This window comes from Salmo trutta, chromosome 24 (assembly GCF_901001165.1).
Source record: "Salmo trutta chromosome 24, fSalTru1.1, whole genome shotgun sequence".
In the NCBI taxonomy this organism is placed as follows: domain Eukaryota; kingdom Metazoa; phylum Chordata; class Actinopteri; order Salmoniformes; family Salmonidae; genus Salmo; species Salmo trutta.
This window is the reverse complement of record NC_042980.1, coordinates 26,409,409-26,423,066: the sequence shown is the minus strand read 5'-3', so window position 1 is coordinate 26,423,066 and position 13,658 is coordinate 26,409,409. Positions and strand designations below refer to the sequence as shown.

The 13,658-nt window shown below is 41.0% G+C and overlaps 1 protein-coding gene across 1 annotated transcript in view; it reads left to right on the top strand.

Moving 5' to 3' along the window:
• Positions 1-13,658, top strand: part of LOC115160992 (titin) — a 179,609-nt gene that overhangs the window by 30,945 nt on the left and 135,006 nt on the right. Inside the window, exons 42-43 of the mRNA XM_029711620.1 lie at positions 11,898-12,176; positions 12,370-12,936. Coding sequence (XP_029567480.1) covers positions 11,898-12,176; positions 12,370-12,936 — 846 coding nt within the window. The remainder of the gene's footprint in view (positions 1-11,897; positions 12,177-12,369; positions 12,937-13,658) is intronic.

Sequence of the window (13,658 nt, the reverse complement as noted above, 5' to 3'; positions counted from 1 at the left end):
GTGCCAGTGTGAATAAAAAAGGAGAAGAGCACCATTTATCCCAGGAGAATATTTATGGGTTGAAGAGTGACAGTGAACAGAATTTGCCCCGTTCCCCAAGAGAGAGGCGTGCCAGTGAAAAGAAAACACGAGAAGAGCACCATGTATCCCAGGAAGGACTTCACTTATCCTGTGAAGAGCTCCACTTATCCCGGGAAAATATTTATGAATTAAAGAGCGAAAGTCAAAAGTTTGGGAGTGAGGAAGAGGCTCTGGCCCATCGAATCATGAAATGGCAGCAAGACGTTTTGACTGAGCAGGAGAAAGCTGTTGACTTGGATTCTGATTGGGTTGGTGCGGATTACTCACCCTATGTTGCTAGAAAAAGGTCTGAATCAAAAATGGCTGCTGAGGGCACTGCTCTTGGATCAACCGCTCACTCTGAGGCAGATTCAGCGAGAAGAAGAAAGCCTTCCCCGGAAAAGACAGACTATGAAAAATTCCTCACTGAGGATGTCCCTCATGATTTCAGAGATGAGAAAAGGTCCACACAAGAAAATACAGTAAACAAACATGTCCTTACTAAGAAGGATATTGCTCCTGAATATAGATATGACAGCTCCTCACCAGAAAAGATGGCAGATGAAACGTTCCTGACTGAGGATGCCCCTCATGAGTACAGAGATGTAAGAATAAAGTCTTCTGCAGAAAATACAACAAAGGAAATGCTTCTCCGTGATGATACAGCCCATGAAGGCCCAAAAATGCCTTCTCCAGAAAAGATGACAAAGGAAAGGTTCCTGAGTGAGCATGCTCCTCATGACTACAGATATGAAAGAAGATCTTCGCCAGAAAGAACAGCAAAGGAAAAGTCCCAGAGTAAGGATGTCCATGATTTCAAAGATGAACATTTCCAGTGGCCCCCTCCTCCACAAACTGTTATTGATGAAACAAGGTTGCGGACCGAAAGTGAGTATTTTGTGAGCGAAGAGGAAGCTTTGGCTCAGCGCATCTTAAAATGGCAAGAAGACGTTCTCACCGAACAAGAAGAAGCTGTTGAATTAGAGTCTAACTGGGCTTTGGCTGAACATTCACAACACCCAAAGAAAACCGATGCCAGTGGACCCGATGAAGGTTACTCTAATGAACCTGTGAAAGAACGCTCAGCTGTGAGAGAACCCTCCCCTATGAGACATCACATTGGTCAGCATGAAAGTTCCTCTTTTGAACCAGTCTCTTATCAGAATGAGAAGTCTCATGCAATGTCATTTGGGTCCTCACCTGTGAGAGAATGCTTGCCTGTGAAAGAACGCTCTCCAATTAAAGAGCGCTCTCCTGTGAAAGAATCCTCACCTATGAGACAACATCGAATTGGTGAGCTTGTCTCTCAAGAGGATTGGGCTATGGCGGAACTTTCACAACACCATCGTCAGAGAACTTATGCCAGTGGAGATGATGCCAATGACGGTCCTTCTTATGAACCTGTTTCTCATCATATAGAGAAGTTTCATCAAATGTCACTTGGGTTTCACTCACCGGTGAGAGGGTCCTCACCAGTTAGAGGGTCCTCACCAGGGAGAGATACCTCACCTGGTAGAGAGCCCTCCCCTGGCAGAGAACGCTCACTTGGCAGAGTTCGATCACCTGTGAAAGAAGCCTCACCTGGTAGAGAAGCCTCACCTAGGAGAGGCCGTTCACCGTTGAGAGAACATCACATTGGTCAGCATGGCTCTCAAGCCGAAGTTGGTGCAGAAGGGCCTTCCAATTGGGAATCCGACTTAAGACCTGATGAAAAAGAAAAAGTGTCTATGAGGACCACAGAGAGGAAAGAAGAACACAGAGAAATGCTATCAAAAGATGACCTTCACCAAATGGACATTCATCAGAGGACAAAAGAATTTGATAAGACTTCACCGAAAACATCCCTACCTATCTTTGTGAGAGAAATCTCATCCATGAAAGTAAAGAGGGGAGAGATGACAGACTTTAAATGTCGTTTCCGGGGAGACCCTCAACCAACTGTCACTTGGCTGAAAGATGACCAACCAATCAGTCAAAACCCAGACTTTGATGTTCTCATCAAATTGAATGAAACCACATTAACCATCTACTATCCGACTATATACCATGAGGGGACATTTAGTTGTGTTATCACTAATACATTTGGAAAGTCAACCTCCTCTGCCACACTAGAAGTTACTGAGAGTGAGCAATTAAGAAAATCACCATCGCCGGTGGCCTCGCATAAAGTGAAAGTGACAACAGATTATGAAATTAGTGAAGAAGATCTTGAGCAAATGATTGACGAGGAACTTGAATCGTACATGGACGTTGAAACGGATGAGAAATCCTTTCTACAGGTGCCTCAGGCTGTCATGTACAGACCTCGTGCTTCAGACTCACAATATTCTACTTCTCATGTCGAGATCAGGATCACTGCTCCAACACCAGTCCCATTCGAAATGATTGAAAAAGACGCAGAGATGTCTGAGGACGATGGCAGTTCCCATCCTATGAAACACAAATTCACATTCTCCTATGATCCGAGTGATGCCGCTAAGGTAGTCAGTAAATCTGAGAACATAAGCTCTTCAGAAGGCCAAACCAGTAAGGTTGAAAGCAGTTCTGATGTGTACTTCCAACCAGCTGTTGCTATTGCTGGATCTTCTGAGGTAGAAGCAGCCATGGCTGGTGAATGGGAACAATATATACTATCTGGAAATTCAGAAGATTTGAGGCAGTCCCCTCTGAGTGATACTGGTGATATTACTGACCAGGCATTGATGCTGACTTTGGACAGAACTGTAGGTTCCCACAGCCTTAAAAAGACTGTTCCAAAAGTAACTAAACCAAAGCAAAGTGTTTCAAAAGAAGCACCTACTATTACTGGGTGTGGTCGGCAATCATCTGCTGCAGTAGTCGAAATGTCACATATTATGCAGGCCTTTGAGACACCTGTGTTGTCAGAGGCACCTGCATTGTCAGATACCACTGTTCATGAAGTGAAAAAGTCCACAGAGTCATATATCCCTGAGGATATCCCAGAAGTTTCAATCCATCCTGAACAGGATGATATGTCATTGGTAACTAATGTTGTGGAAGGAACTCCACTGCAGGCCAAACAAGACACTATATTAGTAGAAGGTAGTTATACACAAATTTCAAGAGAAAAGTCAATTTCCCCCAAAAGTGGACCAGAGGTTGTCTTACTAGAAGGTAGTAATACACACATTTCAACCAAAGCGAAGACAGTCTCTCCAAAACGTGCCCCTGAGCGTGGCCAGACCATGTCTACTACTCAGGAGGAAGACAAGGAAATCTGTATGATTTCAGGAGAAACTGTTCAGGAAGCTGGCGTAATTGACACCCATGGTGACTTAAAACACTTTGTTCCCCTCTCAAGTGTAGCAGAGGTGCAGGAGTCACCAAAACTTGTCAGACCTGAGGCAGTTAAGGCAGTAAAGACTAGCCATTCTCCAGAAAGTATAGGACCTGGTGTGATAGATGAAAGTATGAAAGAGGACAGTGAAAGTGCATTTGTCAGTACTGGCAGTAGCTTCATTCCTTGTGAGAAAGTCCCAGTGTCGGAGACCCCAGATGAAGTTTCAGCGTCAGTCGGTAATGAGGTTGTAAAGCCAAAAAGATTCTCTGGCTCATTTGCAGCTCCAGAGGTTCAGAGATTGGACACTGAGTCTTCTGTTGGCGAGGACATGACTCATATGAATGAAAATATGTCTATATTTGAACGCTCAAAGGGTTGCGCATTTGTCAGTGTTAGTGGGGCACGTAGTGAAATTGTTAGTGAAAAAACTGCAGAGGAAAACGAGGAACATGCTGATGCTGAGAGTGGTGAGCCTTCAGTGGTTTCAAAATCAGTGAGTATTAAGTTCAAAGAAGATGGTTTTACAGATGATCTTGCTGCACAAGGTTCACAACAGCAAGCAGAGGCTAAACCAGACAGTGCTTATCTAAGTACGGCTGTCAGTCAAGGTGCTACAGGTTTGACCTCACTTGAAGAGGAGGCAGTGACCTTCAGTACTGTTTATGACTACTACAACCCACCAACTGAGTGGGGCAGACCCCTATCACCAGAGTCGGAGATGTCCATTGAGTGTGGTAGCACATTTAGTGAGGAATTAACAGAAATCGAGCGGTTCTATACGCCAGCTTCTTCAACTGAAATTTCGCAGCTCCCGAAATCTCCTGACTCTTTCCACACTCCTGAAACTGAAACTCCAGCAGGTTATATGACCCCTAATGAGTACACCTTCTCTCCTCTTGAACATAAAAGAACATCTACTGACTTCAGTGAGAGGTTATTTTCTCCTGCTAAGTTCTTGAGGTCACCCGATGATGAGGGCATTGAGACAACTCCCCCTGCATTTAGCTTAGAGGAAGGAATCTTCCTCTCAGAGCGTGCCCTTGGCCTTGGAGGACTACAGGAAAAAGTCCAGGGAATCCCTCCGGCTTTCCTCAAACCTCTCACCAAAAGGAGAGTTTTTGAACAAGATTCGTTATCGTTTTACGCTGAGGTGTTTGGGTTACCTTCACCTGAAGTGAAGTGGTTTAGAAACAAAACTCAGCTTGTTGCAGAAGAAAGGATTACAATCGATAGAGATGGCGACAATATCACACTTGTTATTCAAAACATTACGAAAGCTGATCAAGGTGAATATATTTGCGAAGCTGTTAACTATGTAGGAGAGGCAAAAAGCGTTGCACTAGTTGTAGTTATATCCAACGAGGCCAGATATATGCCCCCACCACCAGCAGTCACCCACCAGCATGTGATGGAGTTTGATGTTGAGGAAGATGATGACTCATCGAGGTCTTGCTCCCCTCAAGAGATTCTATTAGAGGTGGAGCTGGATGAAAATGAGGTTAAAGAGTTTGAGAGACAGGTGAAGATAATTACCGTCCCAGAATACACCGCTGACAATAAAAGTATGATAATATCACTCGATGTTCTCCCGAGTATGTACGAGGAGAGTGGAGTTGACTTTGTAACGCAAGAAAGGGATGATTTGAAAATAGCTTTTGAGGTTACAGAAATGCCACCACGCTTCATCAACCCAATTTGTGATATGGAAACCCCCGAAAATACAACTGTAATGTTTGAGTGTTCTCTGATGGGAATTCCCTCTCCCATAGTATCATGGTTTAAAGGTAACAAAAAGATCCCTCATGATAACAAGAAATACTTGTACTCATCTGATGGAGACAATCATTTCCTAAAGATCAGGAAAGCCAGCGCTCATGATAGTGGAATATACACCTGCAGGGCCATCAATGTGGTTGGGGAAACTCTTTGCAGGGCAACTCTTCTTGTGTTGAATCCTAAAAGCTTTATAGGAAAAACAAGAGGAAGAGAATTGACAGCTGTGTCTCTTGGTAGTGCTAAAGTTCAGCCTCAAAAGTTTGACTTGGTTGTTGGGAATGAGTTTGACGGTGAACAGGCATCAGAAATAGAGCTGGAATTTGAATTTGAGCAGGAAGCTGATGAATCACAAAAGGCTGTTAGACTCGTAGCCATGACAGACAATGAGATGAGCGAGCAGGGAGAGAAATATGTCAGTATAAATTTTGATGTTTTCGCAGAGCCCGCCAAAGATGATAAAATAGAATTCAAAGGAAAGTCATCGGAATCGTGTAGTTTCCAGTTTCAAATGACTGAAACTCCACCAAAATGCATTATTCCTTTGACAAACGTCACTGCAGCAGTAGGAACTCCAGTGGTACTCCAGTGTTTAGTTAATGGTAAACCTCATCCCACTGCTGAATGGTACAAAGATGGGGATCCAGTGAAAGACACTAGGTACATGATCCAAGAGAAAGCATCTGGACATTTTAATTTGATCATAACAAATGTCACTCAAAATGATGCTGGAGAGTACAAGTGCCTCATCCAAAATAAATCTGGATATACTGAAACAACTGCTTTGTTGAAAGTGTTCTAATCTCTTCATGTAATTTGTTTTCATGTGGATGTTGAACTCAATTAAGCAATTGTATGTTCGAAAAGTAGCTTTTGTTAATTATTCTGAGATACATGTGAAAAGTTTTCTGAAATTAAGTGTAGATCTTATTTATTGTGTATAGTGTGTAATCACTTCACACATAAGAGTAATTATAAATGTTATTTAATCATGTTTGGTATGTTTGAATGTTGAATGTTTGCTTTTCAAAATAGTAAAACAAAAGTTAATGCTTATTGTTTTATTTAACGTGACAATGTGTATGAATACTTACCACCCATGTGTAATCAAAACATTGTTATCAAGACATTTGTGTTAGGCCCAAAATGTCCAATGTTTTACTATTTCAAATTAATCATATAATTGAATATATAGTCAGACATAATATAACAAATACAAAAAACTCTGGGGCTTATCTAATTGATCATTGGGGATTTCTCGGACCCAGATCAAGCGTACTCCTGAACGAAAAAGCATGCTCAATGGAGAACTGGTGATCCAATTCCCAGTGTGTAGTGTTGAAGTTGGAATTTACATTAGGGTAAACAGCATGACTGTCCGCCCCAGCAACTTTGTTATAGTTTTTATTTTGTAGCCGAAATGGAGGTGAGGTGCGTAAATCAGTGTGGTAAAAATAATAATTACAGTACATATTCTGCTGTTCTATCGCCCGTGCAATGATGTCAGGAAAAACAGTGGGCATTGTTTTCAGTAACGTTGTTGTTGTAATATCCCAAACGGATGTGGCAGTTTCACCATTAAGGGTTCCAGCTTTAAGAAGTGCATGTCAAATTATCAATATATATGCAACCATGATAATTCCGTCTTATCATGATGCTGTACAATCAGTGATGTGCAGAATTTAAACATTTTCTTTGTGAATGAGTTTCTGATAACATTTTGTTTCTTTTGGTTAATGATTTAAAAAAAACTATATTGTACACAAAAAAATGCAATATCTAACACAATTTGAATCTAATATTGAATGTACTATTGTAGAGTTTATTTTTTCTTTAGGACTACAGTGGCAAAGTACATCCATTCAAAATTAAGCCTTGGGGTTGGCTGTAAAATTATATTTTTAAAAAGGATATGTTCATTATATACATTATATGTGCTGTAAATATGTGTTTCACTGTATGTTTTGGGCAATTGTATTCTTAATGAATACTGTATATTTGGGCTTATAAAATATTTACCAATTTGACTGATCTCAATAAAGTACGACAGAGTATTCATTTGGAAATGGGAGTAATTGAAATTCATGATTTGTTTGTACAGAAATCACTTCAGTTTGTTTCTAAAAGTGTTTATTTATGTATAAATAAAATAGTTATATACTGATGTATTTATTGTATGGTGTTTTTTTATGTAAAGTAATGTTGATGTCAACCTTTAAGCTTTTGCAGCGGACACACAGTTGACCAGCATAACCCTGTCTTTAATGGACATTTTATCTCAATCTTACAAATTATTTTTTACACAGAATATTCTAGGTCGACTGTGACGACAGTGGAAGAAGAACAAGAATCCTACACCACTGGCCTTCAGTTACCTCAAACATCCAAAACACTTGAACTCCAGCCAGAGTCTAAATACTATTCTAGTACTTTAGAGGATAAAAAAGAAAAGCCTATATTTTTGACCCAACTCTCACCAGCAGCTGTCAATGTTGGGGAGTCAGCTAGATTTACTATCACAGTATCTGGCCTTCCAAAGCCTAGTGTTCAGTGGTTTCATAATGGGAAAGTAATTACTTCTTCATCAATTTACAAATTGGTTCAAGAAAAAGATGAGTATACCTTAATAATATCTGAGGTAAAAACAGAGTATGAAGGCGAGTACACTTGTACAGCTAGCAATATATTTGGCCAGACAACCTGTACTACTTACCTGGAGGTAAGTAAGAGAGCTTCAACTACAGCTGAGCAATGGGTGGAAAACATTTTCAAAGCCACTGTCCAACCTCCAAATTTCACTAGCCAAATCAAACCTATAAAATGCCAAGAGGGAGGTGAGGCTTACTTTAAATATAAAGTAACTGGTGATCCAATTCCTGATGTACAGTGGTATAAAAGTGCTCGTCAAATTCAGCCTGGTAAGTACTGCATTATAGTGAACAACCCAGATGGCTCTGGCTTCATCAACATGAAGGGCATTCAACAGCAGGACAGTGGTCTCTATACATGTAAGGCTTCCAACCCATCTGGGGAGGCCTCTTGTAGTGCTGACCTAATTGTGTTCAAAGAGCCTATCTCTGTATCTCAGCGTAAGGAACACATGGTTGTTCAAAAAGGTTATAAAGTATCCATGACTGCTGAACAAGCTACAGAGTCCCGCTTGTACGAGGTCAACCTTCCTGGAGAGACCAGGGCCAGAGATCAAGCAGGACATCAGATGGTGTACACCATTGGCACCGAGGACAGCCAGGTTGTTTCCAGTGAGCAAGTACAAACCCTTAGAAAGTTGGATATGTCTGCAGCTACTGTCCAAAGAGAGAGGGTCACCCACCAGGCTGCAGTTCTGCAGTCACATGAGGTACAAGAGAGAGTGTCTGTGGGTGTCACTCTTCCACCTGAAGTTTCAGTAGTTTCTACGAAACAACCCCGTACGGCTCCCTTTCATACATCTGCTGTTCAGGATAGCCCACAGCTCACAGAGCAGCACTGTGACCGTATCCAAAGCCCAGTAGTCATAGAGCTTCAGTCTTCAAAAGAAAAGCCTTCAAAATTAATGTCTGCCACTTCCGAGGAGATAACCACCTTGGCGAGTGTAAGCACAGAGATGTCAGGTGAAAGGAAGACAGATAAAGTAAAGCCAACCTCCGAGCCAAAACATCTTGTCAGTAGTCATCTTGTTGAATCCCAACTGTCAATTTTAAAAGAACAATCGCAAGAGATTCCCAAGCCACAGGAGGAAAAAAGTTACAAAGTCAAAGAAGGCATTAAGATATTGTATTCCGCTATGTCAACTGAAAAACAGATGATTCCTGAGGGCCATACCACAGATGTGCCATCTTCTGACTCTGCTCTACAATCTTCAGTGACAAAAGAATCGTTCAAACCAATCCTAGCCTCAGTTTCTGAGACAAAACAAACATTATCAAAAGAGACTAAATTTACCATGCAGAGGCCAGAGGCAGAAAAGGCTCTCCTTCGTAAAGATTACATTATGAAATCTGCACTGACAGCTGAGGAAAAACAGATGTTACAAGCTGAACACACAAAACAAGTGAAGAGTTTAGAAAGTGCTACCTCATTATTTTCTCAGGTCGAAGGTGAACAGGTACTGCATTTGCAGATAATTAGAGATCAGGATATCCTACCATCTGAGGAACCATTTACTTGTGAGAAACCAGCTGTAGAACAAGCAGGTGCCAGGAAAAGCCCTACTCTTTTACATACAGTAACCCACGATGAACGGACATCTGTCACTTGCGAAGATACGACTGAGTTTGAGGCGAAGAGAGACACAATGACCATTCAGCCTCAAAAACAAGCCCCTACCCCATTACATCTTCAGTCAGTTCATCCAGGAGGTGCCTTAACCAAAGAGGGAATTATTACCATTGAAAAGCCAGCCCAACAGACAGCAACACAGAAGCAGGAGAAAGCCAGAAAACACGCAGCATCCTCAGAGGAAAAAAGGGAGCTTAGCGCAGATTATTCCAAAGATCTTGATGTGTCTGTGACAGGAGTCCAGTCAAAGCTTAGAACAGAACCCAGACCACAGAACATTCTTCAGGTCACATCAAAGCACATGCAGATATGCAAAGAAACACCATTTACTAGTGATGCCAAACAGCAGCGTGCATTAATCCAAAAAGAAGATCGTTGGAACATCATGCAAGTTACAAGTGTGGCAGATAGTCAAGCGTTAGAGGAGGGACATACTGAGAGTTTGACAGCTGTTGACAAATTTACATGCAAAACCGAAATAGAGCCTAAAGTACCTACTGAGCCCATACAAATAGAGGAGAAGGCGATCGCAACTGAGAGTAGTGCACTTCTAGAAGCAACAGAACAAGATTTTGCCATCCAGATACAGGAAGGACAGTCTGTTAGACAGTCAATAATGATGGATGAAAAGCGTATATTGATTGGGGAAATGTCTCAGCAAATAACCAAATCGGAGTCAACAAAAGTTAGCCTTAAAACTCAGCACAAAATGGCTGTTTTCGTTTCAGAGTCTGGAGAAAGTCGAACTCTTCCAAAGGAGCTCACATTTGTTATTCAGATTCCAAAACCAACCAGTTTGGACATCAGACGTCAGTTGAAAGATGCACTTCAGTCTGCTGTGGCTCTTGATCAGCCACTTATACTAGCAGACGTTGTTGGAAGTTTAGAGGCTACTGAGGTACAGGAAGTGAAGGTACTCAAGGAACCTAGGCGTGCGATGTTCACTTATCTTATCACAACACCAGGTGCCCCTATGGAAATAACACTTGCTTTTGAAGGTCAGTACCCCAAGACTGCAGATCTAAGGACTGAACTCCAGGCAGCTTTCTACTCAATTGTCTATCACGAGCAGCATGTTCTTACATCTGAGCAACCTGGCACACTGCAAATCGACAAGCCCCAAAGACTAAAGGTTAGCAGTGCATCCTCCAAAGAAATATTGTCATCGGTAGTTGAGACAGTAAAAGTAGCAGAAAGTGTAGTTGATTTCACAACATCTAAATCTCAGGCTGCTAAACGAAAGACAGAATCTCGGGCTACACATGAAACAGCAACAGCTGAGGAACGTATTGTGGTGCAAGAGTCCAAAGTAACTCAATCCCACTTGGGCGCTCAAGTAATGGAAGTTACTACAGAATCACATGCTGAGTTTGAACAGACAGTACAGGTGGCCAGACAGGAGGTTAGAACTATGACTGTAAAAGGTTATGAGAGAGATGTAGGTATGGTTAATATCACCACCGATATGCCCATGACATCCATTCCAACTGAACAGTCTTTAGATGTACTCATCCAAAAAGAACACAGGGAGGAATTTATTTCAGAAGAAGTCAAAAAATCTAAACCTCAAGGAAGCGTAAAAGATTATCCCATTATTGAAACTTTCCTTGAGGACATTACCACAGAGGAGCATTGTAAGGTTACATACACTGTGACAGTAAAGTATGTTACAAAAGCTAATTGGCTTTTCAATGGCCAAATAATTACATCTGGCAAAGAGTTCAAGTGTTCCAAAGAACATGACACATACACACTTACAATCATGAAAATTATCAAGGAGAAGCACGAAGGAGAATATGCCTTTGAGGCTGTGAATGAAGCTGGAAAGACCACAACATCATCAAGACTCACAGTTGTCTCGAAAGGTTGGATAATGGGGATAGTTTTATTGTTACTCGTCACCATACACATAAACTAACTTTATCATTCATTACATTTTTATAATGTAGTATAACATTTTATTTTCATATTGGCAGCAAACTCATACTTTATTTCATACATATTTATTTTTAGATCAAATTAATGACTAAATAAAAAAAAATGTATTGCTAGAATTTTCAGCATGAATTTACTATACTTTCAATCCACTACTAATTCACCTTAGTATTTCTCTATATCATTCCCCACATGCTTATTTCTTCTATATCATTCCCAGGTATTTTCGTCACCCATGAACTATAACATTTAATTCTTGGTCATTCTCCACTGAGCACTGAAATCTTTTTGCATGCTTTCAGGGGCAAATGTGTCATCGTTTCATTCTTCATGATGTCACTTTCCTCCTTCCTCTATCATGAAGTCACTTTCCTTCTTCCTCCTCTAACCATTCCACCATTTCTTCACAGTCACTCCTGGAATGCATCCTACCATACTGTAGCATTCCACCATCCCTGTTCCAGCTCTGTGTACCATTTGTCTACTTGTCATTTTTCGCATCATTATCTACCTGTGTACTAATTTACTTTTCTTTTTGTGCACATTATAGTGCCACCTGTTTTCAGGTACAAAATTGTTCCCCTGGAGATCAATGTTGGCAGTGGAGCCAAGTTTGAATGTGAGATTGAAGAGGCACCAAATGTGAACTTCAAATGGTTCAAGTCTGGCACTTTGATCAAAGACAGTGCAAATTGTCACATTCTCAGTCAGCAACGGACATCTTCATTGGAGCTTCTGAGCCCAACCAAAGCCGACAGTGGTGAATACACCTGCAAGGCTACAAACCAACATGGCAGTGACACCTGTGCTGCCAAACTGACAGTGACTGGTGAGTCCTCTGTTTCCTTTAACATTATTTATACAACTGTATGTATATTGCTGTTTTTTTTAAGGTTGAATACAATACAACACATTTTAATGTGCACTTGTTGTCTCAACATTTGTATATTGTACTGGTTTGTAAAGTAAATGAGGTATTCATATCCTATTGCTTTTTTCCATCTTTAATTACTTTTTTATAGAGATGTACCCACCAGTATTTAGTACAAAGCCTGATCCCATGACTTTATACGTGGGCAAACAAGCAACATTCCAGTGTGTAGTTACTGGCTCTTCACCGATGACTATTGTCTGGCACAAAGACAACATTGCTATCTCTCCGGGGGGAAGCTATCAAATATCATCTGACAAGACCAAATATACCCTACAAATCAAAAATCTTCAGCTGAACGATCAGGGCACATACCTTTGCAAAGCATCGAACAGTGTTGGTACTGCTACATGCAGTTCAGAGTTGAGGGTTATCAACAAACCCAGTTTCATAAAGACCTTTGAGGCCTCGGTGTCTTCAGCCGTTGGTAACACACTGCGGCTCGAAGGTCAAGTGGATGAGGACACTGGAGTGTCCATCACCTGGATGAAAGATGGCAAAAAGCTTCATCAAACAATGGATTGTAAACAATCCTTTGAAGACAAGGTTGTCGTTCTTGAAATTACAAAGGCAAAACTGAAAGATTCAGGGAAATATGTATGTACAGCTTCAAATGATGCTGGGAGTGCAACTTGTCCTACCACGTTGACGGTACAAGGTAAGGTCTTTAAGTAGATTTTCTGTATTAACACAGTGTTTGTGCACTTACAGATCTGCTTATTAGGAACTAATTGTAAAAAAAACAGCTGTTGAGTCCTCTTTGAAACAGCCACTAACGCTATGCAGCTTCTGTATGTTTTCTTATTTTCTCTTTCTTGAACTCTTCTCTTTTGTATTGATTCTTGTTTGACAACACATTTGCCGTTTTGCAATCCAAAACTTATTTCAGAGCCCCCTACCTTTGTTAAGAAAATGGAACCAAAACTAATGTGGAAGCAGGGCATAGCTGCTCGGATGCAGTGCACAGTCAAAGGATCAGCTGAACTCAAAGCTTCCTGGTTTCTGAATGACAAGGAGCTCAGTGATGGAGATAAATATAAAATCACTTTCAAGGCTGGTCTTGCAACTTTGGAAATAATCGATGTAAACGTGTTAGACAGCGGAAACTACACTTGTGAGGTGTCAAACGAAGCTGGTAGTGAGAGCTGCAGCACTGAGTTATCTGTAAAAGGTTTGTCACCATTCTTTACTTACAATTATTTAAAAAATCTAACAGATAGTTGTATAATTTAATCTGATCTTTACTCTTAGAGCCCCCTTCCCTTCGAAAAGAATTGCAAATGGTTGAGACAGTGAAGGGGACTCCTGCCGTACTCGAATGTGAAATTAAAGGAACAGCTCCATTTGAAATCACCTGGTTGAAGAATAAGAAACCAGTCG